The sequence below is a fragment of the Cyberlindnera jadinii genome, assembly GCF_001661405.1.
Source record: "Cyberlindnera jadinii NRRL Y-1542 unplaced genomic scaffold CYBJAscaffold_4, whole genome shotgun sequence".
NCBI classification, from domain to species: domain Eukaryota; kingdom Fungi; phylum Ascomycota; class Saccharomycetes; order Phaffomycetales; family Wickerhamomycetaceae; genus Williopsis; species Williopsis jadinii.
In genome coordinates this window covers 1,000,471-1,026,931 of record NW_017963655.1, presented here as the reverse complement: position 1 = coordinate 1,026,931, position 26,461 = coordinate 1,000,471, and the positions used below count along the sequence as shown (strand labels likewise).

Genomic DNA, 26,461 nt, shown 5'->3' with positions numbered 1-26,461 from the left:
AACTTTGCGCATCATATTGTAGGCGAGAGCATGTGAGGTTCAGTACAAGCTAATGCGCTTATTAAGAAATAGAAAAGACGAAGAATGTGTGATCTACGGAGCTAGTTTAGGTGGTTTGACTATTGAATCTCTCTCTCTATGGGCACAACCAAGGGAGAATAGAAATCGTTCGTTAAAAGGTTTGCCGACGATCGATCCGAGGTTCCTCATCCGATCAAAAAACGGCACTGAAAAGAATTTTGCATTATGCAGAAGATGCTATAACTGAGACAAAGACGTACATCGCCAAACATATGTAGTATTTCCCAAAAAAATGGTGCAGGAAAGGTTCTATTCCAAAAAGGGAATTACAATTCTATTGAGCTGTACATCACACACGGCTTCTTTTCATATAAGGATTGTATTATGCTATGTCCTGTTAACTCTGTAAGCTTTATGAAGTACAAGATAGCCGGGAAGCGCATTCTGAAAGAATATGTTTCTTGTTTATTCTAGTACAAGATAGCCGAGAAGCGCATTCTGAAAGAATATGTTTCATGTTTATTCTAGCACAAGTAATGCGTCACACTGTGTAAGTGGAACTAAGTGGTTGGTTACCTGTTAAGTGTATTAGATGTCCAATAGGCTGGCAATAGACGTGTATTAAATGAACCAACAACAAATGGAAAGGCTGGGGACAGCTCCCACTACTCGCTGATCGACGTTGGCCCCTTTTGAGTATGAAGTACTGAAACCTTGAACACATTCTCTTCTCTCAAGTATCCTGCTTTTCAATTGAAGGTTTCCATGTTGAACTTTCCACACTGTCGCTGTAACTGAGCGTCTCTTTGGGGTTATTTAGAGAAACAGAAAGATGTGTATTAGTATTTGAATTGTGATCTTTGCAGCAAGTTCGTTGGCGATACATTTTGTTGTAGTTTTTGCATTGTGATTTTGGTTTATTATGGCTTGCCTAACAAATGCAACTGTTGGGCTCCAACACAAACGAACAATACGGTATTACCCTAAACTTACAAACGTAAGCACGCCTTGTATGCGAAGTCACAGTCTACGATGGATATCTGTGGAATGTGATATCTGCACATTATATGTGAGGCTTTACACTTCACAATGTTATGCTCGCGGAAAATGTCCCACAAGACGCCTTAGCAAATTTGTAGTCATCACCAACCTTCCAGCACTTTCAGTACTACGCAACTTAAGGCCTACGCGCTCAGTATCATAGTTCATAGGAGTCTCAACTGAACAATTATTGTCGATTTTTTGATCATTAATGGAAATTTTCGAAGTAGATGGCTCTTAGTACAATTGTTGGGTTATTTTTGAAACTATCTGAGAAGCTTTGCGACTAGAAGTGGTTGTCAGGAAAGCCAACTACTATGTGCTTGGTATCACACGTCTTTAATTTCCATACTCTAGCGTTTAGCTCACATCGCTCGATAATATATGGAAACCGTGGTTTTTGTCGATCAGTAAATGCAGAAACATTCAGTTGATGTTTGAGGATTTTCCTGGATTCTCGTTGTACCCTGAATGTTCCAGCTTTCGACAATCGGTGGTATTGACATGCCCAACACTAAGTGAAAGTGGTGACTATAGGCCAGAATGAGCAATAGTGCAAAAGAGGGCAAGTGTTTCGATCATCCAGTTGTTCTGATGACGATTCTTCGCATAATGTACCTATGAATGGCACTTCCTATTCTACTTTTGTCTAACCTCAATCACACAGACTGCTAGAAACAACGCCCAAATGGAACTCTAGAAAAACGGCACATTTAACTTCATGTATGTATCATCCGATGGTGGAGCTCAGCACGGAATCAAGCCCTTAAAGCGTTTTACTAAGATGCTCTGTGGTTATCTCACAGCGAGAATATGAGGCAGACGTGTGAAGATCTTCAGCACGCATAAGATTAGGCAAGTGCGGCAAAGTTCAAAGTTATGCCTGTTTGGCGATCTGAGCCTCAAACCCAAATGTATCTGCAACAACGCATAGTGATACATTCTCCCTCCTTTATGTTGACGTTTCAAGCCAGCTACAAAAAGCATCCCTCAATGAACATCAACATTTACTAGACATTGTATGTTGAAACGCGCTTCTGGAGGTATGTAGTACTGAAAAAGAACTGTCATTGGAAGATTATTCTTTTACTTACATTGAAATCTGAACTTCTTGTTTATCTTTTTGTTGAACTTAATACGGTTTAATCTCCTGCCTCATATAGCTGTTAAATATCCTTAACCCTAAGGCTTGCAGCGTAACTAAAAGGTCAGGCACAGCTCAATTTGACTTTGAAAACTAATTTCGAATCTAACTATTGATCAGAGGAGATAACCTTTAGATTAACAAACCAATGCTGTTTCAGGAAGCACGATATTGCAGCCTACAATAACCAAGGCTTCCCTCAAACCCTGCCTTAAATTGTGTATCAAATTCGCAGGAAGTATTTGAGAACTACAGCTGCTTAATACAAGACACCAAAGCGAGCATTTTGCACAACTATGGCCGTAATCTGGTAGGCACTGCGTAACGGTCGCTGGGTGGCTATTGGGTACAATGGACTCATTCATAGGGCTTCATTGAAGGGGTGGATATCTACGGCTAAATCATGGTGCAGGACGGCGTATAAACAGCAAAATAAGCGTGTTTGCTGATCGCAGCAGAATTTCTTCACGCGGATGGCTCGCCTGGTACTTGTTGTCCCTGCCTTTGTGCTGCCTTATGCAATAATATGCGGTATGTTGAGTAGTAGTGGGCAGAAATGAGGCAGTAGTAGTTTGTTTCTATGGATACAGGGGGGAAACAGCCGGGCTCTTCTGGTAAAATATGGTTGGTTAATACAACTGAAGAACTATCAAAAGCACATTGATCATTATAGTGCTCTGTGATGAGTCTGTACGAAAGTTATCTTATGTTGGATGCAGGTTCATTTTACCTGCCTCAGCTTCTTTCATAAGCTTTTTAGTCTTGTGATTGCTCTTCTGTTCTGACTTCCTCGGCCGTCCTCGTCCTCTCTTCTTCTCAGCTGCGGAAGGAATTCTATTGGAAGCGTATACGATTCCCTGGTTGTTCTTGTGTTCTCTTTGAGGTGCTACAAAGTGTCGTGATGATCTTTTAACACTTGCACTGTCTTCAGTAGAACCTCTTTGTTGAATTTCTTCACCGCTGGCCTGGAAGTTTGAGACGCCGTCTTCCGTATGATACATCTATTGGCCTTTAAAAAACAGCTCTGGTATCTGAATCCTGATGGGCAGTGACTGGAGTTCTTCTTTCTACTATCTTCATAGAGCACCTCTTTGGCAAGTCAGGGCATTGATGGGATAAGGGGGCGTGGCCGTTGAGGGCCTTCTCATCTTCACACGAGTAATATGAGGACATTCGAAGAATGTATACGCTTGATTATGACAATGGGAACAGCTGTACGTAGACTTTTACTTCCATTTTCACCTCTTTTGATATAGTGCAACGTTTTTCAGTAACAACGGCTCTTCAGAGTTGTAATTGATGATAAACATAAGCACGAACGTTGACAAACGAATCACGTCTTCTCATCTTCTTCTTCGCATAATTTACAACACTTTTGAAAGCTCCTGAAGAACCAAATCACAGTCCCACGATACACTATGCTTGTGAGTCGTCATTTGTGTTCCAGGTAGGCTCCTATTAACAATTACACTAGTCTCTTTGCTATTTAAACAAGAAGAAGTGATGAAATTTGTTGAATACAACAAAGAGCCATAGTTTTGAGTATCTCGATATCTTCCGGTTCTTCCATCATCATCAGGGTCGCTCGTGTCATTCATTTCATCTTCATCTCCAATCTGTCTCATTTTATTCCAATCAAATGTCACAGACTCTGTGATTTTCACCTTCTCACACTGCATCAACAGCACTTCGATTATGAGATTGGTTGGGTTCAATCGTCTAAATGCGTCCATCCCTGCATTCAAAATCTCACAATGGTTGGATGTCACGATATCAAGCATTGGAGTCACCGAATTGTAAAGTTGAAGACCTCTAGCACAGTCTTGCGTGTTGGAGATGAGATTATAAGTACTGTTGACTTTGTCCGTCTTATGCCTCTCAAAGAAAGGCCCCTTCATTCTTTCTTGGATTAGACGTACCATTTCGGTATAAGATTCAAATATGAACCGGAAACGTTATTTTTCATAACCCTTCTATGCTTAGCGATTGTGCACTTGAAGAGATCTCTTTTGATATGTTTGGAGCATGCGAAGCTCTCAATCAGAACATCATACTGGGCTTCCAACACATCTAAGGCCTTCTTGATACCGTTATCCTGATCTGATATAATCTGTAATGGGGGGAATTCTCACGTCACTGGTACTATCATCGTGTAATTGCAGAGATTCTCGTAATTTCTTCCAATGTGATCCACCATTCTTCTTGGAAAATGTGTACAGGAAGGTGAACCATTCTAATACACACTCTACGTTCTTTAAAAACATCATACTCAGAGGAACAAGTCTCTTGGAGCCAGGCTGGCAAACAATAGTGTATAATGTAAGAAAATCCTCTTTGTATCCCTGACTGTTTTATAAAGGCAAATGGCAAGCATCTAATGAGAGTGTTAGTACCAAACTTTCATAGAGTTTGTCATCAATTGAGTTGGAGAAGTAGCCGCACTTGATTTCATCCTGTGAATGGGATATTAAATGGAGTGCTGAAGTCAGCTCTGAGGACTTTACAGTAGCTTTCAACAACTTTGTTGATTTGTCAGCGCTGAACTTTAGCTTCCTGTCACCCACCTGTACAGTCCTCTTCTTATTAGAGAGAACTGTCAGATTCTTCAGCACCAACTTTTTACCCTGAGAGTCTGCTGCAGGACTATCCTCAGATTGATCACTTATGGCATCTTCCAATTGTTGTAAAATGTTGAATTCGACAAAGAGTCTTCTCAAATCACTTAATAGATTCCACATATTGAAAGAAAGGCTGTTTTCAAGATCGTTTAACAGCTCAATTCATGCTTGAAATGATGGTTTTATTCGTTTAGATGTTCCTTTAGGATCCTTTGCTCTGTCATTGGTGAAGCTGGTATTTTCTTCTTCACACAAGCGAGCATATTAATCATCCAAGGATATTGCTGAACAAAAAGGCTCTGGTCTGGTAGAGACATTATGGTTGAAGATGAATTACGTTAGCTACGCGTATCTGTTGTTTGGTCCATTGACTCGTTTATTCTCCCTCTTGGAATTTGTTTAGCGTCGGCGTTATTGTTTTGACCACGAGGTTTAGGTGTGGTGTGTAGATGAAAAGATTTGGGACCACAGATGCCAATGGTAATTCACCTAATTGCACTAAATTAGTAGGGTAAAAAGTTCAAAGGATCCATAATATTTCAAGTTTCCAATAGCATTATCAGAGATTTTTAATGGAAAAATGGGAATCTTATATATATTCCTTTTTTTTACTTATACATGTTCCAGTTTATATTTTAGTTCAAATTATTCCTTTTCATTTTCTTGCATTATTCTTGCATTTTCTTGTTAATTCAAGAAAAAATTGTTTCTTATTATCCAAAATTTAACAAGGACTTCAGGTATATACCGTAAAAACTGCATACTAACAAAATTAAACCTTTCTATCTCTCCAATCATTCTATTTTAGCTAGTTTTGCGAATGCTTTTGCCTAGTAATTTTGTACTACATTTTATGCTGTTTTTCGGACACCTAAAGCGCGATGGTCACGTTTGAAATGGCTCAACCTTTTGCCTCGACAGTGGAAAAGAGATATTTAATGCCCTTTACAAGTTGATCTGTAGTGCTTCGGTATGATGAACACGACTTGGACCTTCGCTAACGTTCCGGTAAACCTCAAATCCGCGCTAGAATCGCAAACAACTTGCGCTGCGGGGTCTGCTTAGTCCCTCAGTTTAATTAGGATGATGATTTTTTGAAACTCACGAAATCAACGCCTAAAGAGCCTTCTAAAACTGTAGCATAAGATTTCGTATATGTAGTTGCAAGCCTGTGTATGGTGTGGATAGTTAGAGTGGTACTAGTCTATGTCCTGTTAGTATGGGAAAGAATTGTCTCGTCCTTTATTTATTAAAAGAGGACATCTCAAAGAGCAAAAAACACTCTTGTACATAGTATTGATAAAAGTGAAGCCACCTGTAGATGTTTCCTTTATACGTACTGAAATTGAAGGATCTGCTGTTATTGCTTCTGCTCACCAAACCAAACACTTTAACCTCTGGTAATAAAGAAGTACTATGTGCTGGACTTGTTGGTGCTGTTGGACCAATATTGGTAAATTCAACAACAGCCTTTTCTCTGGTTAATCCCATCTCTGTTGTTCCCTGTTGAACAATCTATCTAGCTGTGTATAACAGCTGTGCATAACGATTGTTTTAAGATAGAAATTCACCAATTTTACTAATGTAGTCCTCAAGTTTATTATATTCTTCATCGTTTTGAAGAACACCTCTAAGCAATTCAAGATGACGATTTGTAGCCAATCCTGGATCTAGTGTATAAATTTCTGCAAATTTCTCTTGACCATTTTCTTGAGCTATCATGCTACCAACTTTATGGGAAAGCTCATCCAAGCAAGTCAAGAATCGGTGTATAGAATGATAGAGATTAGTTCTAGTGTGTGATAGTAGGATTTCTTAATTTTGTTTCGTTGTTGAGATATAAGCAAATCCATGCGTTTTACTGAATTATACCATACAAACTATGAATGGCTATATCTCAGGCTGTTTTGAAGATTAAATGCCCATACTTTGCAGCTCTCTTAGTTGGAGTGTTGGCTACAATTTGATATACTTTGGGGAAATATGAAGGCTGGTGTGCTAGTTTTATTAGTATCATTCTATTTGTATCATTTTAAATAGTAGATGCTCATTCATGCTTTATTGAGGGAGCTTCCAACTGCAAATGATTGATGGACTAGCACCACCTGTTGCTTAGTAGTCTGTAAATGTATCATAGAAAATGTTCTAATCCGAACACTTAATTTTGGAACATGTTGGTGTATGGACAAAAAGGACCGTACAAAGAGAGATGATGAGTATGGGAGCTTACTAAGGTGGGAAGCCTCTCTTGCTATAGCTCTCCGTTGTAATTATGGCATCAGTTCCGGTGGTGGAAAGTATATCTATGTGTCATTCGTAGCACAAAGATATGTATCAGTTACAAAAGCACTTTTGTGTACTATATTTGGTATTTATTTCAATTCCTCTCTTTCAATTCTTCTCTCTTTCTACCATTCAGTCCTTCATTCCAGTGATGTATCCATGGGTTCGATGGCTGATGGGGTTTCGCTTTGAACGATGAGTTTCCAGTTAGAAACATGGACATCTAACTGGTGGGACAGGCTCCAGAGTTCTTAGTGAGACCCTGCTGGAGAATGGTCACCTGGTAAAAGCCTGGACAGCTTTAACCTGGTGTGGCTGGTCTCAAGCAGGAATGAGGATACTGGAATGATCACAGTGAAGGTGTGGATGGTTCTATAACTGAGTACTGCTACGATGTTGAAGATAGCATGCGAGTGCTGTTATATTCTGGTCAAATTGACAACACTGCTGCTACATTATCGTTAAGAAGATACTATTAACACAGAAACAGTTGTTGAAGATTGCTGGTGTATCAGGTCCTGTTTCCAGAAGTTAGAACGCTGAATGTGGGTGTTGGTGTGTGGGTACAGTTGATTGGCAAGGCGACCCCCATATGATTCTGTGCTCTGGGCAAACCAGTACCATATTGGCAGACTTCGCTGACGTCCACAATGACTTGCCTTTGCTTCAACTGGTGCTGATACAGGACTGAACACCTGTCACTTCTTAGTCTGGTGCTGTTGACAGAGTCAGTTTTATATAGCGAGGGCCACCTGGAGGGATTACGTACAGATGCAGTTGTACGGTATCCACCATGGCCTGGCCCATTGTAGTGTTTCGGTACCATTCCCCCACCCAGTCAGTAGCCCAGTACTACCATACTCCTCGTAGATCTCATAGAACCCTTCAGCGGGCTCTACAGAGACCAGGAAATCATGGTAGTATTGGAGGGCTGGGTGGAGGTAAGAGCGAAGTACGGCCAGTTCAGTCTATGTTGGTATGGACACACACCCGTACATAAGCACATAGATGGTCTCAGGAACCTGCTCTACTACAACGATATATATGCTTCAAGGGTGATTTGAGGTTCCTGGGTTGACCTAGACTGTTTACCTAGATCCATGCTTTGGTCCATCCTTATCTGGTCCTTGTATCCACCACAATAAGCTGGAAATGGTGGTCTCCTATGATCTGCAGGTGTATTAAACCAAGCATGCTTCTGAAATTATAATCAAAAGGTTGCAGTATACGTGACTTTATTTGTATCGTAGAGAGCTACTGGGGAAATCGCAGACTCCATTCTTGCCGTACTGAAGAAGGTAGCCATATGCCACATGTTTAACTTCTGTAAACGTAAAACAAGTTAGTCTGTAGTGCTTCGGTACTGTGTTTCGAAATTTGGACATTCGCTAACGCTCCGGTAAATCTCGATACAACAGCCATTCATGGTAAAACGTATATTGTGACGTTGCTATAGCTCCAAGATTATAAGCCGAACCCCGAAGAGTAAACGTCCTACACCACGCATGCACCCTGTGATCAAGATATGGGACACCCAATCGTGGTGATCTGCTTCAGTTATGGTCAGTGGCCGTCGTTCATGGCTTTATGATCTCGTGGCCACCGCCGCGTAGCCAGCGATCAAAACGTAGTCATATGGATCGGCAACAAACGACTCACAGTAACCGACAACATTTCGCTTCATTTAACTTCGCTAGTACACACAGTGCGCGCTATCCCATTTACGCCCCGTCCCTGTACAAACGGCCCATAACAGAGACATACGTCATAACGAAAACAAAAGCCACTTGGCCCTGGGGCGGTCCCTTCAATCCTGGCAGGAATTTAAGGACTATTTCCGCGAAAATTACCCCTTTCGAGTATCCATCATCAAGGCTTGAAACAAGGCGCTAAAAAGGCACAAATACCGGGCACAAACAAAATCGAAAAGGTAAACAAAGCGTGTGCTTTTGCTCTGTTGCTGTGTCCTTGAGCCCTTTCCCCTGAAGCGCTTAGTTTGAAACGAGCACCGGATGACAGAGCTGCTCGATACACTTGGTGATAAGGAGTTGTTTGCTCAAACGCTTCAGAGAATCGATCCCGATGAGGTGCGCAAGTTGTTGATCCAATCGCAAGCGTGCCATGAAGAGCTTGACTGTCTGAAGCGGCAGACGGACGAGTTCTTGAAAGTGTCCCAGCAGGTTGGTGGGCTGTTGAAGTCGATATCAGAGGGTGATTTGACCCAAAAGGCTCCATACGAGGAGGAGGACAATGAGGAAGTTAGGCTTGTGAAGACCACCATAAACGGGTTGGTTGATAAGATACAGAGCTTTGTTGATGAAACATTGAAGATTGCTACGGAGGTGGCACATGGTGAACTTGGTGGCCAGGTGAAGATCGATGACGCTCAAGGTTGCTGGAAGCTTTTATCCGATAACATGAACGTTATGGCACTGAACTTGACAAACCAAGTGAGAGAGATCGTGGAAGTGGTTAGAGGCGTCGCTGGAGGTGACTTGAGTCAAAAGATCAACGTCCACGCCCAAGGTGAAATCCTCGAATTGCAAAACATCATAAATACAATGGTGGCGCAATTGAAGACATTTGCTTTCGAAGTCACAAGGGTATCTAGGGAAACAGGAGTTGAAGGACGGTTAGGGGGTCAGGCTGTTGTCATTGGCGCAGAAGGTATATGGAAGGAATTAACGGATAACGTCAACGCTATGGCTACAAATTTGACCAACCAAGTGAGAAATATCGCTAACGTCACCACAGCGGTGGCGAAAGGTGACTTGTCGAAAAAGGTTACAGCAGATTGTAAAGGTGAGATACTGGAGTTGAAGATAACAATCAACCAGATGGTGGACTCCTTGCAGACTTTTGCCCTTGAAGTTACATCGCTGGCTACAGATGTGGGTATAAAGGGTATTTTAGGTGGTCAAGCAGTGGTTAATGGTGTTGAAGGCGCATGGAAGGATCTCACTGATAACGTCAACGCAATGGCTACAAACTTAACAAACCAAGTGCGTGCCATCGCGACGGTTACTACAGCTGTTGCACATGGTGACTTGTCACAAAAGATTGACGTTGTTGCACAAGGTGAGATTTTAGAACTGAAGAATACCATCAACAAGATGGTTGATTCTTTACAAGTTTTTGTTTCCGAAGTGACACGTGTGGCCAAAGATGTTGGTGTTGAGGGTAAATTGGGTGTGCAAGCGCAGTTTTCTGATGTTGATGGGTTATGGAAGGAGATTATCACAAATGTGAACGTAATGGCTGCTAACCTTACTTCGCAAGTGCGTGCCTTTGCGCAAATCACTGCTGCTGCAACTGATGGTGATTTTACAAAGTTTATCACAGTTGAGGCCTCTGGTGAAATGGACACCTTGAAGACAAAAATCAACCAGATGGTTTCCAACTTGAGAGATTCTATTAAGAGAAACACTGCTGCCAGGGAAGCTGCAGAACTGGCAAATAGGGCCAAGTCTGAATTTTTGGGTATTTTCTCACACGAGCTGAGAACCCCGTTCAATGGTATTCTGAACTATACACAGTTAACTCTGGACACTGAATTGACACAGTATCAACGTGAAATGCTGAGTACTGTTCATAACTTGGCAAATTCTTTATTGACAATTATTGATGATATTCTCGATATATCTAAGATTGAAGCTAATAGAATGACCATTGAACAGATTGAATTTACGCTTCGTGGTACCGTTTTTGATGCCTTGAAGTCACTTGCTGTTAAATCCATTGAAAAGCCACTTGATCTCATTTATCAAGTTGATGCATCTTTCCCAGATTACCTCATTGGTGATTCGTTCAGATTAAGACAAGTCATCTTGAACCTTGTGGGTAATGCATTCAAATTCACTTCGAAAGGCCATGTCAAATTAAGCGTACGGAAAGCTACCAAACCATTACAACAACAGATTAAACAATCCATCCAAGGAGCTGACTATGTTACTGGAAATGATGAATCAACACAGGTTGTTTCTACTGATCTTCCAGAAGATGATACCCTGGTTCTTGAGTTTTGTGTTTCTGATACAGGTATAGGTATCAAGAAGGATAAGTTGGACTTGATTTTTGAAAACTTCACCCAGGCTGATGGTTCCACCACCAGAAAGTTTGGAGGTACAGGTTTAGGTTTGTCCATCTCCAAGAGATTGATTCATTTAATGGGTGGTGAAATCTGGGTTACTTCAACCTATGGTGAAGGATCGAAGTTTTACTTTACAATTGCGGTGAAACCTGTAAAGGGAACATTTACGAGAAAATCAGATACTCTGCTGACGTTTAATTTACATCAAATTTTGTTTATTGCAACAGAGCACAATGACAAAGACATGAAGAAGATTGAGGAAGATTTGGGTGCTATTAACCTCCGCCCAACTGTGGTTAAGAGTATTGAAGATGCACATTTCCAAGATCCTTGTAAATATGATGTGATTATCATCGATTCTTTGGAAATGGGCCGTATGTTGAGACAACTCCCGGAGATCAAGTATATCCCATTTGTTTTATTACATCCACAAATTCCAAATCTAAATATGAGAACATGCTTGGATCTTGGTATTCAAAGTTATGGTAATACACCGTGTTCTCAAATGGACTTGGCAGATTATCTGAAACCTGCATTGGAATCTCTCGTTGTTCCTTCAGAGAGCGATGTGCCACAGAATTATAACATTCTTTTAGCTGAAGATTCTCTTGTGAATCAGAAGTTGGCTGTTCGTATCCTAGAAAAGCACGGGCATACAGTCACTGTTGCCCAGAATGGTCTCGAAGCACTGGAAGCTGTTAAGAAGAACCGTTATGATGTTGTATTGATGGATGTTCAGATGCCGATAATGGGAGGTTTTGAGGCCACTGAAAAGATCAGGCTTTGGGAGAAGGAGACTAATCCTATTGATCCATTCTCTGCACGTGTTCCAATTATCGCACTAACAGCGCATGCAATGCTGGGTGACCGTGAGAGATGTTTACAGGCACAAATGGATGAATACATTTCAAAGCCTCTAAAACCAAATTTGCTGATTCAAACCATCGCAAAGACCATCCATCACGTGTCAAAGTTGAAAGAGTTGGGAAGCATGAACCCACATAATAAGCACTTGGAGAGTGAAGGGATTGATCCCTTCCCAGCATCACACTCTTCACCAAGCTTGGGGTCTACTGTAGGTGCACCAACTTCAACCCCAACGCCAGAGAGCAAAGGTACAAAGAGATCATTCTCTACTGAGGAGATAAAGACGATTGACAAGCCACCTACCACTAAACGCAGTGCTACGGAAAGTTCTGTCAAGACATTGCAAAGGATGAACGGCGATTCATAAGGTTGGAAACCAAAGAATAACAAATTTGTATAAAACGAGTGAAATGATACCCTATTTTTTTAAGAATACTGTTTGCTCCCATTGTCTCAATAAAGAGATCATTGTAATGTTAACTTAACGAACAGAATCTTTGACCAAGCCAACGACTTCTTGTGATAGCTCATCAGCTTCTGTTCTTGTACCTGCTTCGGCATACACTCTAACAGCATCTTCAGTACCACTTGCTCTAACGAAGGATCTTCCTCTTGTGTATTTCTTAACAGAGGCATCGATTTTATCTTGGAGTCCACTTGGTGATGTTAATCTTCTCTCAGCATCAGTCGTCTTGAATATGTTTCTATCTGGAACGATGACTTTAGCCAATTTGTTTGGCAAATCGGTATAAGAAGCATCCCAGCTTGAAGGATCCCATTGTTTGATGGTCAAGACAACTAAGACCGCAAGCAAATCGCTGATTGCATCACCAACGGTTTGGTTGATCAAATTGGACAACTGGATCAGCTGTTCCAATGCACGCTGCTCATCAGGTGTTGAAGGTTCTGTTGACTTCAACGTTTCTATGAACGAATCTGCAAAGAGAACAGTACCATGGCCATTGGCTTCAAAGTACACACCAACGTCGAACTTGGCAGCTTCATGGTGTAAATGCTTAACACCTGTTGGTGTGCAAACCACTGGTAATTGCAGCTTTTCCTTGAGGAAATCAGTTGATGACCCGTTGGCGTATGCCGTTTGAACAACACCAATATGTGCCTCTATACCTGATTTCTTGACTATATCGCTGATGAAAGCAGCCAACAAGGTAGAGATCTTGTCTCCATCTAACAAATGGAAAACGCCGTCATCGTCCGAATAGTAGAACACCACTCTATCCGCATCACCATCGAAAGAGGCATAAAGGTCAAACGGTTTTGGTGAAATTCCCTGCGGTAATTTCTGATTTGTCTTTACGAAGTCAGCCCCTGAGTTTACATTTAGAGCATTTGGGTTGATGTACTCGTTGTTCACCACCGTGACGGATAACAACCCTTCGAGATGATTTGCCAATGCAATCAATTTTGGCCCACCTATACCGTTAGCAGCGTCGACGGTTATGGAAATTGGGGTTGAAACCAACTGCTTGAAAGCAGTCGCCAGCTTTTTGTAATACCCGGACTCTGAAGGCTCACCATAACTCACTGGTGAGTCCAAGGTGTTTATTGCTCTCACCAAGTAGTGCAACTGTGGAGTCGTCAGCATCTTAAAGTCCTGGTATTCAGTGTCAAGAACCTCCAACCCATCAATCGTTGACTGGACCAATTGAGGCCCCGAGTCTCTCGAGTCCCTTGCAACGATGACCCTGGACTTCACCTTGAGGTCAATGTTCAACTGTGATATGATCCTGTTCAACTCAACGACGAGCTCATGTTGAGTGGAGACGTTTGCCAACACCGTGGCAAACTGCTCCCAAGACTGCTCCAGCATCTCACCTTGGGGGTCCACCAGCTTCACACCATTGTCCTCTGGAGGATTGTGCGACGCAGTGATCATCACTCCAATCGTCTGGCCATCCAAGTACTTTGAACGTAACGAGGCAAGAATACCAACAACGAATACCACCGAGTCCAACGTGTTTGCCTTGGTACGGAACCCGGCTGTCCCGTACTGGAATTGTAAGCTCTGTGGCTTCTGGTGAGCTGAATACACAGAGTCGAGTCTCTCGCTGATGTTCAATGTCATCTCTGGTCCTTAGCTGCTCGTGATGCTTAGATCAATACCCACGTCAACGTTGATGTATCTTTTGCGTGGCTGTTTTCCAATTTCGCATACTTCCCACCCCCGTCGGGGCAGCTCTACTGGGAAAAAAAACTACAAGTGAAGGCCATCAACATTGCATCAACATTGCAATAGCACAACGAAGGGAAGCTTGTGTAAGGATGGCACCACCGACGCCGGTGCTCAGCAGAGAGGACGTGGCAAGGATGTATAAGCCACCGAGCGACTTGTCCGGCTGTATATACAAGTCGATAACGCAGAACAACTGCTCGTTTGAAGGAGGGCTGGTTCAGTGCGTTCCCTTTAAGAGGGTCTTCCGGGACTGCCCTGTGGGCTCCAAGGGGAAGAGACAGGTTGTCGAGATTACCGATGAGTCTACGAACGACGTTTTTGGCCAGTTCAAGGTGTTTATGAGGATAATTGATGACCAGTGATGATGTGCTACGACTATAATTATGCTGTGTAGGTGCTGATGTGATATTCGACCCTCGGATTTGGATTCAGTATTATCGTCTGATTATAGCAACTGCAACTTTGTCGTTGTTACAGCGTTGAATGTAAATACAACACGTGAAGCGAATCCTCAGGTTTCGGGACTGTTTTCTACAATGGCTTAAAAGGAATTCCTTGAACCATTGCATTTCCTCCTTCCTCCAGTTTAGAGGGAGAGAGAACTTCACTTTTATATTTTGGATTGTATTATCATTAAGATTATTCTTATTGTCATTATCGTATCTTTAGATCTACTTAGCCACCCTGGTGCAAGGAACACTATTACATTGATTTAATGAAGGATATATTGTGACGCCGATATAACTGGAATATAATATAAGCTGAACTCGGAAGAGCACACTGATGTGATTATAATCGTGCTTACGTAATGCTTACGTACCGACTATTATATAATAATCATATAACAATTATATAATTATTATACAATACCCGCAACGGACCCCCAAACTGTGCGGCAAGGCGCTCCAGGCGAAGCCGAAGCGCATCAACAGTTTGAGCCATCACTGGTTGATCAATCCGTTGAGAGCAAAGCACAGGGCAAATCACAGAGCAAAGCACAGAGCGAAATGGACGAGCCGATACTCTCGCCCACACAGGAGCACTATCTAAAGCGTGAGCTGCTGAAACTGCAATGCGAAGGTGAACTGGAGAGGTTCAACAACCCTTTGGCATTGAGAAGCTTTGGGTTCCCATTCACGGATGGAGACCCCAGGGAGAAGACGCTGAGCACAGCGAAGCCGAGAGATAGCGTGGACACCATCGACAGGGAAGTGTCGGAGACGTATCCGATGATCCGCTTCTTCTTTACACGCTTTGTTGCCACGATGCCGTTCTTATCACCTCAACATCAGGATTACCAACAGTTTTGGGCTGGGAAGGTACAGGTGTTCTATGAGCACTTCATGTCGATGTCGATGAGCGAGTCCTTGGACCGTGAGGAGACCACCAAGCGTAAGAAGATGGCCCGGAAGCTGGAGAAGCTGGTGCTGACGATGTTCAATTCTGGGGTTGGCACCGTCAATGAAGCTGAGTACTATAGCTCAGGAAAGCTTGCCCTGACCAATGGCGTGGTTGAGAGCAAAAGGTTCCAGAAGCTGCTATTCCCGTCGAAGGAGACGTTGCAGGCTCATCTGGCAAAGGGCGAATACGTCAATGGCATTATGCTGAACGTCTGTGGGGTCCGGAAGCTGAAAAAGGCCAATAACAAGTTTCTCAGTGGCTTGAACCTTGCAAAGACACATGAGACACACTACGAGTTTGTCATAAAGACCCAGCTGGACATCAGCGAGAGCCAGCCGGTGTTCGTGTCCAGAAGGTACACGAGCTTCAAAGAGCTCCATAGTAAGCTGAAGAAGAAGTTCCCAGGGAAACAACTGCCAAAATTACCTTCTAAGGTGAAATCCATCATCAGCCTTGGTGGTGATGACGAGGGCGAAGACGACGATGACTATGAACGAATTGATGACGACGAAGATGAAGAGGAGGATCATGAGGAAAGAGAGAGGGAAATAGAGGAGGAACAGATGGCTAAGAAACACGACGACGAGATTAGAAAGAATCTGTCACAATTGTTCCAGTCTCTAAAGTTGGATAACAGCAAGGATTATAAGGATTCGAATCCAAAGACTCCAACTATGCCACAACACTCCCAGTTCGACTCCAATTCGAGCCCCAAGACTCCTAAATCTCCAATCAAGAAGAGTGCAATGTCGATTCTGTCTCCTAGACAATGGACATCTCCAAAGAGCTCCCGTTCTTCTTCACAGGAGAATAGGCTGCCGAGGGAAAAGACACGTGTTGGTCTGAGATCTTACCTCAGAAATCTGATTAAAGACGTTGAAATTGCACATTGTGATATCCTGAGAGAGTTCTTATTCAAGGATAAGATCCATACTCTATCGTCAGAGGATCAGATAGATCTGAAGATCAGAGAGAATCTGGATCTGCTACTCCTATTGAACCAAGTTAGATTCCAGAAAGAATCTTATGCTAAGATCACAAAGCTGAAAGAGGAATCCCTACCTCTACGTGCCAAATTGCTGGAGTCTGATAATGGTTTGGTTGACTTGTTCCAGGAGTTGAAGACCAAGGAACACGTTTCTGAGCTTTCTCCAATGCTGCGTAACTTCATCGAATGGTCCAAAGTGGAGATTGCTGCGACTATCTATATCATGTTCCTGGGAAACGATAACTCGTATGAATTCTATTCACAGGTGAAGAGATTACACAGACTTATGCCGTATTCAATCATGATTAACATCTTGAGATTCACCAACCCAATGAGTATAATGAAGGCGATGATGGATTTGCTCATGGCAAATCCATTTGGTGGTAAATCACTCTTACAAACACTGTTCTACGGGATCTTATCGGATGATATGAAATCGCAGACTAAAGTCATTACGGAGTTGGAACAAAAGATTGGTCATACTGAGCTCATCGATCGGTTGAAGTACTTTGTATACGACTGCACAGATAGTGATTTGATTGCATCTGTTAAAAGGGAAGCAAAAGAACTGCAGTCGGATGTTGTTCTAACTGTGATGATCTCTCCACAGCTGTACGAATTGTCCTATGTGGATGACGATCTCACAGGTCAAGTGTTTGAGTCCTACAATGAGTATAAGAGACTGCTCATGTGTGAGGACGATGCGGAACAGTTGGCTCTGGTTAATCAGGAGAAGGTGGAGCTGTATTCGAATTTGAAATCCCTTTACAAATTGTACGTTAGAAATAGGGACAAGGAGATCATGCAACAACTGTGGTCAGAGCCTGAGCTCATTTCAATCTTGAAAGAGCTATTCACAATGTTTTACAAACCTTTGGTATCATTGTTCTCCTCTGCACATGTTGATGTTGCCTTCCGTAATTTTGAGAGTTTCATGGATGACTTGATCCATCTCATCGATCATTTGAGCCATGAGATGTACGTTACAGATACTTCCAAGATTGTGGATAGCATCATGAAAGTGATTGATTCCCATGTCGATGAGTTTTATCAGTTTGTCCATGAGACATATGTCCATGATAAGCAAGGGTTGTTCGACAAGCTGATCCGATGGATTAGTGATATCCTTAGCTTCTTGAGACACGCAAAGGATCATCATGCCACAACAATGAGAATCAACTTGCAACAGCTGCTGCAGGACTCACCAGGTGTTGATGTTGAAGCCGTTCTCTTAGAGTTGGATGTCATCATTGCTAACGTCAAGAAAAGACACGAGAAGTACCAACGCAAACTGGCTCGCGACGAATCAAAGTCCAAGTCCCTTATGGAACAGAACTGGAAGTCCATAAACGATATCGATGTGTTTAAGACAACTGATTTTGGTATAAACGAACACGATTTGATGGAGATGGAAGAGGACGATGACGATGACGACGAGGACAACGAGCAAGAACTCGAACGCAAGAGCGTCCTTCTCCAGGAGCCAACCACTGAAAACATCGAGAAACTTGTTCCAAAGTTTAGAGACCAGCTCATTGAGCTGCTAAAGAGCTACTCATAGATCTCCTCTATGTATAATATTGCTTGAATTGTAACTATCTGTATAAATGTGTAGTGATCACGTGACTTCTCTATACCCTGTCACGTGTACAGACATGTTGCCCCGACCGATGAGCTTTGGCTGGTTCGAGAAATTTTTCACCGGGTTTTCTTTCTGTTTAATCCTGATACAAATTACATACAAAGCGTAGATTAACTATACAATGGCTAAAGCTCCAAGAGGCAAGAAGTACTCGAGTACCAATGAACCACAAGTTGCTGCTGAGAAGCATATGAAATCTGTTTTCAAATTCAACACGGATCTCGGCCAGCACATCTTGAAGAACCCGCTCATTGCACAGGGTATCGTTGATAAGGCTGGGATCAAGCCTTCTGATATAGTGCTTGAGGTTGGTCCAGGTACTGGTAACCTGACTGTTAGAATCCTGGAACAGGCTAGAAAAGTTGTTGCTGTGGAGATGGATCCACGTATGGGTGCTGAATTGACAAAGAGAGTCCACGGAACGCCAGGTGAGAAGAAGCTGGAGATTCTACTGGGTGATTTCATGAAGACTGAGCTCCCCTACTTTGACATTTGTATCTCCAACACCCCATACCAGATCTCGTCCCCGCTGGTGTTCAAGCTCATCAACCAACCAAGACCCCCAAGAGTCAGTATTCTCATGTTTCAACGTGAATTTGCCCTCAGACTGCTCGCAAGACCTGGTGATTCGCTGTACTGTCGACTCAGTGCCAATGTGCAAATGTGGGCCAATGTCACGCACATCATGAAAGTGGGAAAGAACAACTTCAGACCTCCTCCACAAGTTGAGTCCTCTGTCGTGAGGATTGAGATCAAGAACCCCAGACCTCAGGTCGACTTCAACGAGTGGGATGGTTTACTACGTATAGTGTTTGTCAGAAAGAACAGAACCATCGCAGCTGGGTTTAAGAGCTCAAGTGTGTTAGAAATTTTGGAAAAGAACTACAAGACATGGCTGGCCACAGTGGACGATGGTGCTATGATGGATGATTCAACCTCCAAGAAGCACGGAGACTATTTGGATGTCGTTAAGCAAAAAATTGAAAAGGTGTTAAAAGAAACTGGGTTGGCAGAGACAAGAGCCGGTAAGTGTGATCAGAACGATTTCTTAAAGCTACTATATGCATTCCATCAGGTTGGTATCCATTTTGCATAGAATTATATACATTATTCAAGACACATTCATCTTCTCTTGGTAGTTTTGGTTGTATCTCTCTCTATAACCTCACCAACACCAGTTTCCTCCAGTTTATCCTCTTCGATACGAACCTGCTCTCTTCTCTCCCACCATCTGTCTTGACATAAATCGAATGCGTGTTTCTTCAAGTGTTTACCACGTGCATCTCTGTTGTTTGAGATGGCCCACTCCAAGAATTGAGCACCGGTTCTAACGTAGAAAGCACGAAGAGTCTCAAATGCCTTTGGATGAGGTAACCAAGGTCTCTCGTCCGGAATTTCAGGTTCATCTTCAACGATATCCTCCTCTTCATCCTCTTCATCCTCTGCAATTAGTTTTCTATCAGTAACTTCGTCATCATCTTCGTCGTCCTCATCATCTTCGTCATCTTCGTCGTCATCTTCAAAGTAGTCGTCATCTTCCTCGCCTTCTGACTTGGCCCTTTCAACTTCTCTGAGGTCTTCCCAATAAACCTTCAAACCGTCAAGTTTCCCCAAGTCCACAGAGTACAAACTGTCAATTGAGTAATCCTTCTCGCCAAATTCCCATACACCTCCAAAGATGAAGAGCGTATCGTCGACAACAGCAGTGGAAGCGTTAAATCTTGGGTGAGGCAATTGGTTTCTAACCTCGTACTGCACCCGTTCTTCCTCATTCTCTTCTTCTTCTTCAATCTTTCTCAGTTCCTTTTCAATGTCATCGTTATCCTCATCGCCTTCTTCATCTTCCAAGTTGGCCTTCTTCAAGAGTGCATTGAGAATCTCTTCTAAATCTTCATCTCTATTCTGTTTCTTCACCTTCGCTTGTTTCTTTTTACTGGATCTCAGTTGTAATGAGTACCATCTGTTCATCTCCACCGAGTAAGTGAACAAATCGTTGTAGAATTGGGAATCCAAGCTCTCTTCAGTTTCTTCGTAGTCGAAAACACCTCCAAAGAGTACACCACGGCCCTTATGATGAACCATTGAGCAGCCAACTCTTGCACTGGGCTGGAATCCTTGCTTTCTTCTTCTCTCCCATCTCACTGCAGAGAGATCGGATTTCATCTTCAATAGCCAACAGTCGCTCAAGATCTTACCCTTTTGAAGGCCTTTACCGGCTTTCACTTTACAATATCCTCCCCAAAGGACAGCACCATCCGCATGAGGCAATAACGAGTGACCAGATCTCGCATCTGGGACCGGATGGTTTGGAGGGAATTCAATCTGTTTCCACTTGTAAGTTGTGATGTCGAAGGCCCACAGGTCGTTCAAATATGTTGTTGAGCCTCCCAGGTCCCTGAATCCCCCTGAAAGTATGAAATAGTTCTTCCACACGGTGATCCTATGGCCTGATCTTGCCGAAGGTCCATTCTTCTGCTCGATCTTGGTCCACTCCTTATTGGTGGAATCCAGCAGCCAGGTATCAGAATAATGGTAAAAAGTATTCTGCTTTGGACTGGAGAATTCACCACCGTGGATCAATACGATACCTGACGGATGAGCCGCAACAGCAGCAGAGCTTCTAGGCATTGGACTGTTCTTGGAGGTTATTTTCCTCCACTGATCAGACTCCAAGGCGTAGACGTAGAGGTCGTTATAAAACGCAGACACCCCATCAACTGTGTTCTCACCACCAAAGATGAACAGTTCACGCTTACCATGCGTCGGATTCGCACACATCGACGAGTTGATCCTTCTGCCAGGTCTTGACACAACTTCAGAGTGCACTGCCTCAAAGTCCTCCTGCTGTTGCTTGAACTGTGCTAAAACCGTCTCGATGTCCAAGTCATCGTCATCCCCATCGCCCATCTTCTTCGCTCTCTTCTTATCCTTACTGTCGGCCTTCGCCTGAGCCTTTTTATTCTTCTGCTCGGCCCTTGCCTTCTTGGCCTCTTTGTCCTTCTTATTCTTCTTAGCCATGGTTGAAGAGACTGTCCTAAGCTGGTGAGAGTTGGAGAAGCTGTGTGTGGGACATAAAGAGAGCGCACCAGGAAGTGGAAAAGTTTATAATAACACCCGGACATTTGTACACCCGGACATCTATACACCCGGACACCTCTACATTCTCGTTTCCTCGGCAACAGAGAAACGAAAAACCGGGCCTTTGCCGGTTTCCCATTGACCACAAAAGTAAACCGGGAAAAATAACAAGACAAATTCATCAAAAGGGAAAACAAACCGCGCGATTGACAGAGAACAAACCACAACAGCAACAGCAGCGACAGCGGCAACAGCAGAAGACGAAGAAGGACACTAACTTTCCCCCCTGATGTTGAAGAGAAAGAACGAGGAGGACGTGAACGGTAACGACAATACGAAACGTGTTGCTCTGGACGCTGAGGTTGATGTTGAAGCTGGCGATAGCAGTGCCGTGGTGATAAACAATGGGCATATCGATGATGATACGAACGGTAGTGGTGGTGGCGGTGGCGATGGTGCTGGCGCCAGTGATGACGACCACCCTATGGAGGGGGACAGTGACCATGGGGAGGCGTTCCAGGAGGGACACGGAGTCTCCAGCCAGCACGGAGTTGATGAGGAAGGCGGCGTAGAAAACGGTGCTGTTGATGATGGTAACGGCCGCGGTAGTAATGGTGACGCCCTGACACAGGCGCTTAGTGTGAATGGGAAGAAGTACCCGGATGATCCCACGTATGTGTGCTTCCGTATGCTCTGTCTGGCGAAAGAGGCTGGACTCATAGTTGGGAAACGTGGTGAAACCATAAACCATATCAAGAGCGCGTCAGGTGCGCGTTTACAAGTTAGTGAAAACATCAAAGATGTTGTCGAGCGCGTTGTCTTTGTGAAGGGCTCCGCGGAGAACGTTGCCAAGGCGTTTGGACTGATTGTACGAGCCATCGTTGGCGAGGAGGAGGATAAACCTTCAAGTGCAGAGTCTCACCCCTATGACCTACGGCTCTTGGTCCCTAACAACGCTATAGGCTATGTCATTGGGAAACAGGGCTCGAGGTTCAGGGAAATTGAGGAGGACTCGGCTGCAGTTCTCAGTGCCGAGTCCAAAATGATGCCCTTTTCAACAGATCGGTGTCTCACGATACGTGGTGTCGCTGATGCTGTACACATTGCAGTTTATTACGTTGCGCAGACAATACTAGGGCTGAGACCCTTGAGAGGGGATGTGATATTCTATGATCCTGTTAAGGCAGAGCTTGCGAGTAAAGCCGGGGTCCCTAGCAGTGGAGTCAATGGGCCCGGTGGATTGAGACTACCTGGTATAATGCCAACTAACGTTATGGGATACACTCTACCTGCAGCACTTAGTGGACAACATTATACACAGGCGCACTTCAACGGATTATCATTACAATCAGGATCAGAAACATTTCAGAGCATTGAAGGTGTGAACAGCGCAGTTGCTGGTGGAGGAGGGGGTAATGGTGGAGGTGTCTCAAGTGCTGGGTTTATCAATCCACTGCCGATATCGTTGCCTTTGGATGATGCGAAAATTACCCATGAGCTGTATATTCCAAATGACTACGTAGGTAACGTCATAGGCAAGATGGGAAAGACGATTAAAAGTATTAAAGAACAAAGTGGTTCGAACGTTATCATCGGTGATCCTGAAGCTGGATCTTCACAGAGAAGGGTCACAATTGTTGGAAATGCGTATGGTAACCAAACTGCTATCTATCTTATCAACAACAGGATCAACATGGACAAGAAAGCTAATGATGCAAAGGCCCGTCTAAAAGAGCAGCAACACCAGCAAGCCCAACAGACTCGCAGTGAAACTCAGATCAATGAAACGTGACATTGCAATCCTGATGATGGTGTACATTGCCCAGTACTATTAGGCCTTAATGGACGACATTTTTTACAAGAGTAAAACTCTACATTGAAATAGTAGCATTGTGATAAGCATTAAAGAGAAAACTGATACAGAATTACAACTCATCTCTGGTTTCATGTGCAATGTCAACCAATTCCACTGTGAATACCAAGTCAGCATTTGGAGGGATCACACCACCGGCACCTCTTGAACCGTATCCCAACTCTGGAGGGATAGTGAGCTTACGCTTCTCACCAATGCACATACCCAAGATACCTTGGTCCCAACCTTTGATGACTCTGCCGGTACCCAATGGGAAAGTAATTGGCTCCCCGCGGGATAACGACGAGTCAAACACTGTGCCATCGGATTTCAGAGACCCTGTGTAATGAACAGACACAGTGTCACCATTAGACGCCTTATGTGTGCATTCATCTTCTGGTACTTTATGGAGGATTCCTATCACCAGTTAGATTGCTTTAAACGGTAACAGAAAGAGAACAACCATCACTCACCAATTTGCAGCCCATCAGATGCAAGAGCAACTGCAGCAATAGAAAAGATCGATGTGATTTTTGAAAGAAGCATTTGTGCTGATTGATGATACTGCTTTCCGATGCCACGTTGAAGTTGAAGAAAGTGGCCGGTAGGCTTAAAATTGATTCCGTGGCCAATGGCCTGGGACGTGGTGTTTGGGTGTTTTTATGATGCAATGATATGCATCTTCATGCGGATCTCATGTATGCCCTCACTTGCAGTTGTTGCCATTTTTACTAGAGCGCTAGAATGTAATCAAAAGGGATAAACCCGGTTCTTTGAAGGTCTTTCTTTGAAAACTTCAACTTCTGCCCTGTATTGTTCGGTTTCCAGGTTTATTTGAGCATTTGTAGCTGCCAATGAGACATCAATTGAGTGATATTTGTCTCCGGAAGAGCTTTTATAGTTTACGAACTGTACGTGGTGTTTGGGTTCGTTTTGTGTTTTGTTGAGCTGCAGCATTTATGCATCTTCTCGTCAATTTGCACAAGCTTGTTTTCCCGCAAAACTTCCTACTTGAGTAATTTCAAGGTAACAAAATAGCGAAATTTCACAAGATTCTGCGTAGCTTCGCAGATTCAGATCACCACATCAACAACAATAGAGAACTAAATGGGACAACCATCGGAAGGAAGACTCATGGTTTAGGTTAATAACGTAGCCACCATTATGATTTACACTCCGTGGCCCTTTGGTATGTTGATAGGACTTGTAAAAGGTACGGTGTTCAGAAACAGAGGATCGAGCCAGTTGAGAATGTTCAACTAATGATATGTGAATTTTATGTCTGAGCAATGCCATAATCCTCATAGAGGTGTCCAATGGCACTTGTGCGAGGCAAAGTTAGCATATTTCCAGCGGTGAAGCTGTTCTCTTACAGACTCACAAAATCTTGGTCAACAAAGCCAGAGTCCATGCTGCCAAACCGATGCTCACCTTGAGGAAGCATACCCAGTTGCAGTAAACTGCGGGCTACTATTACACCGGGAGTGTTTAATATATTCAAGGATTCTAATCAAAGGGATAAATGAAAGAGCAGTGGTCGTCTTGGTTGATTCACTTGCTGTTTTATCCACTAGACACAAATTCTTCAAAAGCACGAACACCTTCCTGTGATGCCCATGTCATGACTCTTTTCTTAATCCTTTCAACCTCAGCTGTTTGTTCGGCTATCAGACGTATTGTTCTAACGAAGCCACCACAAACCTCTATGTTAGCCATAATGACAATATTCTCATTGATGGCTTTAACAAGTGTCGCTCCTTATTTTTTCTTCTCCTCGGTCAAACTCTCAAGCATGATTACTGACATGTTGAGGACTCTCTTTTTCGGCATGTAGAGACCTAAAACAGTCTTCTTATACTTCTTTCTCTGTTTCTCTACAAATCGTTTCAACTCCCTATCACTACAGGGAGGTCTACTCACGATCTATGAGTTTGTACAGTACTGGCAAAGCATCCAATTCAGAACAGCTTTTGAGGATATAACCTATCACGTCTATATTTTTTCAAGCAAGGTGTTACTGAAATCCATCAAGAAGAATCTGTTGCCAATTATCAGCAGGCTGAGCTGTAGTGGAGTACACTGGGCTTGAGATGCAACAATCAAAGTAAAACGGGACACACGTCTCTTCCTCATCCGATACAGTAGCTGTTGCCAGACCTCTCTCAGTACGTCTAGCAGTTTAGATTCTTTCACGAATATGTTTTCGCCTATCACATACTTATGTCTTGAGCTGCTCAAACACAGCAACTGGTATTCATGTAGCCCTCTCAACCGTTTCCAATGCTTTGAAGCGTTTAATACATGGGATATGGGGGATACGAACGTCCAACAACTTTCTCACAGCCTCTTTTAGCTCATTCTCCGTCAGCTGGGACACGCTCTCTTTGTCCACTGATAGTCTTCGATCTGTCTGCTTGTAGGAGTAGTAACAGCTCGGTGATCCATATTCATGACCTTCGACTTTTACTCATCTCTACGGTGGTGATAGGAAGAGATAAAGTTTACGACAACAAACTTTCTTCAGCGACGCGTGAGAAATGCGCGAGGGACGCGCGCTCGTATTTTCGAGAGCATATCCAGAGCAACACTGTATCTCAATGCACTATCATACACAAATATGCAAAACAAACGCAAATCGAAAGCATCCAAATTTTGGTCAAATTTTCAACTTTTTGGTGTAAACTTTTCCAATTCTGCAAGTTGCTCATGAAAAAATGGTTCAGGAAAATTTACGGGGAGAGGGCCTAGGAGATGAAATTTTCAAACCAATGAGAAGATTTTAAAAAGTAATTCATATGAAAGCTCATATCTATGAGATTCTAGATATTATGATATTATATGAATCTTCTATATTAAGTTTCTGGGATATTCCCCTTTTAAAGCGCCTTCATTGGCTATTCCGGGTGTCCCTACCATCGCGGACTTTCCTCCCCTGGCATTCCCGGAGTGGCCCAGTTGCTCGGGCAACGTTGCAACGGCAGGATGCGTATACGCTTTCGCATGAGTAAGATGGATATGAAGTTGTGACTATTCAACCACGAAACGTATTATTCAACTTGCTGGGTTTATCAGTAAACCGATGGTTGCTTCAGTGGCTGGGGTGTGCCCTATTTGGCGTATTAGTTTCTATTCTTGTCGCTGAGAGATGAAGCATACACAGTATCGTCGTAATCACACAGTATATAGAACTGTCAAGTTTGGCACCTGCAACGTGGAGTCGCCTATCGACGTCTATATAATGC

At 43.2% G+C, this 26,461-nt stretch overlaps 10 protein-coding genes across 10 annotated transcripts; 5 read left to right on the top strand and 5 right to left on the bottom strand.

Moving 5' to 3' along the window:
• Positions 1 to 3,570: 3,570 nt before the first annotated feature.
• CYBJADRAFT_172543 (uncharacterized protein) lies at positions 3,571 to 4,944 on the bottom strand (the record flags this gene model as incomplete). Its single annotated transcript, XM_020216357.1, has 4 exons — positions 3,571 to 4,057; positions 4,126 to 4,316; positions 4,451 to 4,580; positions 4,649 to 4,944. 4 exons carry the CDS (start codon positions 4,942 to 4,944, stop codon positions 3,571 to 3,573), a joined length of 1,104 nt encoding a protein of 367 aa, XP_020071610.1.
• A 2,592-nt stretch (positions 4,945 to 7,536) lies between these two features.
• Positions 7,537 to 7,982, bottom strand: CYBJADRAFT_167206 (uncharacterized protein). The gene has a single exon (XM_020214812.1). The coding sequence runs from the start codon at positions 7,931 to 7,933 to the stop codon at positions 7,619 to 7,621; it is 315 nt and encodes a 104-aa protein (XP_020071609.1). The 5' UTR covers positions 7,934 to 7,982; the 3' UTR covers positions 7,537 to 7,618.
• Positions 7,983 to 9,119: 1,137 nt separating this feature from the next.
• CYBJADRAFT_126117 (uncharacterized protein) lies at positions 9,120 to 12,431 on the top strand (the record flags this gene model as incomplete). The annotated part of the gene is made up of 2 exons (XM_020212629.1): positions 9,120 to 10,991; positions 11,082 to 12,431. The coding sequence occupies 2 exons, from the start codon at positions 9,120 to 9,122 to the stop codon at positions 12,429 to 12,431; spliced, it is 3,222 nt and encodes a 1,073-aa protein (XP_020071608.1).
• PCM1 (phosphoacetylglucosamine mutase PCM1) lies at positions 12,395 to 14,248 on the bottom strand. The gene has a single exon (XM_020217924.1). The coding sequence runs from the start codon at positions 14,148 to 14,150 to the stop codon at positions 12,546 to 12,548; it is 1,605 nt and encodes a 534-aa protein (XP_020071607.1). The 5' UTR covers positions 14,151 to 14,248; the 3' UTR covers positions 12,395 to 12,545.
• A 73-nt stretch (positions 14,249 to 14,321) lies between these two features.
• Positions 14,322 to 14,856, top strand: SOM1 (Som1p; the record flags this gene model as incomplete). Its single annotated transcript, XM_020214811.1, has 2 exons — positions 14,322 to 14,709; positions 14,736 to 14,856. A coding segment is annotated over exon 1 (266 nt), but the record flags the coding sequence as incomplete, so codon positions are not given.
• Positions 14,857 to 15,218: 362 nt separating this feature from the next.
• Positions 15,219 to 18,329, top strand: LEC1 (Lec1p). The gene has a single exon (XM_020214810.1). It carries the CDS (start codon positions 15,266 to 15,268, stop codon positions 18,206 to 18,208), a length of 2,943 nt encoding a protein of 980 aa, XP_020071605.1. The 5' UTR covers positions 15,219 to 15,265; the 3' UTR covers positions 18,209 to 18,329.
• Positions 18,330 to 18,401: 72 nt separating this feature from the next.
• Positions 18,402 to 19,410, top strand: DIM1 (putative dimethyladenosine transferase; the record flags this gene model as incomplete). The annotated part of the gene is made up of 1 exon (XM_020214809.1): positions 18,402 to 19,410. A coding segment is annotated over exon 1 (863 nt), but the record flags the coding sequence as incomplete, so codon positions are not given.
• Position 19,411: 1 nt separating this feature from the next.
• On the bottom strand, positions 19,412 to 21,332 carry KEL3 (Kel3p; the record flags this gene model as incomplete). The annotated part of the gene is made up of 1 exon (XM_020213332.1): positions 19,412 to 21,332. Exon 1 carries the CDS (start codon positions 21,305 to 21,307, stop codon positions 19,412 to 19,414), a length of 1,896 nt encoding a protein of 631 aa, XP_020071603.1. The 5' UTR covers positions 21,308 to 21,332.
• A 308-nt stretch (positions 21,333 to 21,640) lies between these two features.
• Positions 21,641 to 23,590, top strand: PBP2 (telomere maintenance protein PBP2). Its single transcript, XM_020214808.1, has one exon. It carries the CDS (start codon positions 21,657 to 21,659, stop codon positions 23,157 to 23,159), a length of 1,503 nt encoding a protein of 500 aa, XP_020071602.1. The 5' UTR covers positions 21,641 to 21,656; the 3' UTR covers positions 23,160 to 23,590.
• On the bottom strand, positions 23,293 to 23,765 carry FPR2 (peptidylprolyl isomerase family protein FPR2; the record flags this gene model as incomplete). The annotated part of the gene is made up of 2 exons (XM_020216356.1): positions 23,293 to 23,636; positions 23,693 to 23,765. The coding sequence occupies 2 exons, from the start codon at positions 23,763 to 23,765 to the stop codon at positions 23,293 to 23,295; spliced, it is 417 nt and encodes a 138-aa protein (XP_020071601.1).
• Between the last annotated feature and the right edge of the window lie 2,696 nt (positions 23,766 to 26,461).

What these genes read in the sequence shown, in the direction of transcription:
- CYBJADRAFT_167206 (XM_020214812.1), bottom strand. Translation starts at nt 7,933, where the DNA reads ATGGTACCGAAACACTACAATGGGCCAGGCCATGGTGGATACCGTACA.
- LEC1 (XM_020214810.1), top strand. Translation starts at nt 15,266, where the DNA reads ATGGACGAGCCGATACTCTCGCCCACACAGGAGCACTATCTAAAGCGT.
- PCM1 (XM_020217924.1), bottom strand. Translation starts at nt 14,150, where the DNA reads ATGACATTGAACATCAGCGAGAGACTCGACTCTGTGTATTCAGCTCAC.
- PBP2 (XM_020214808.1), top strand. Translation starts at nt 21,657, where the DNA reads ATGTTGAAGAGAAAGAACGAGGAGGACGTGAACGGTAACGACAATACG.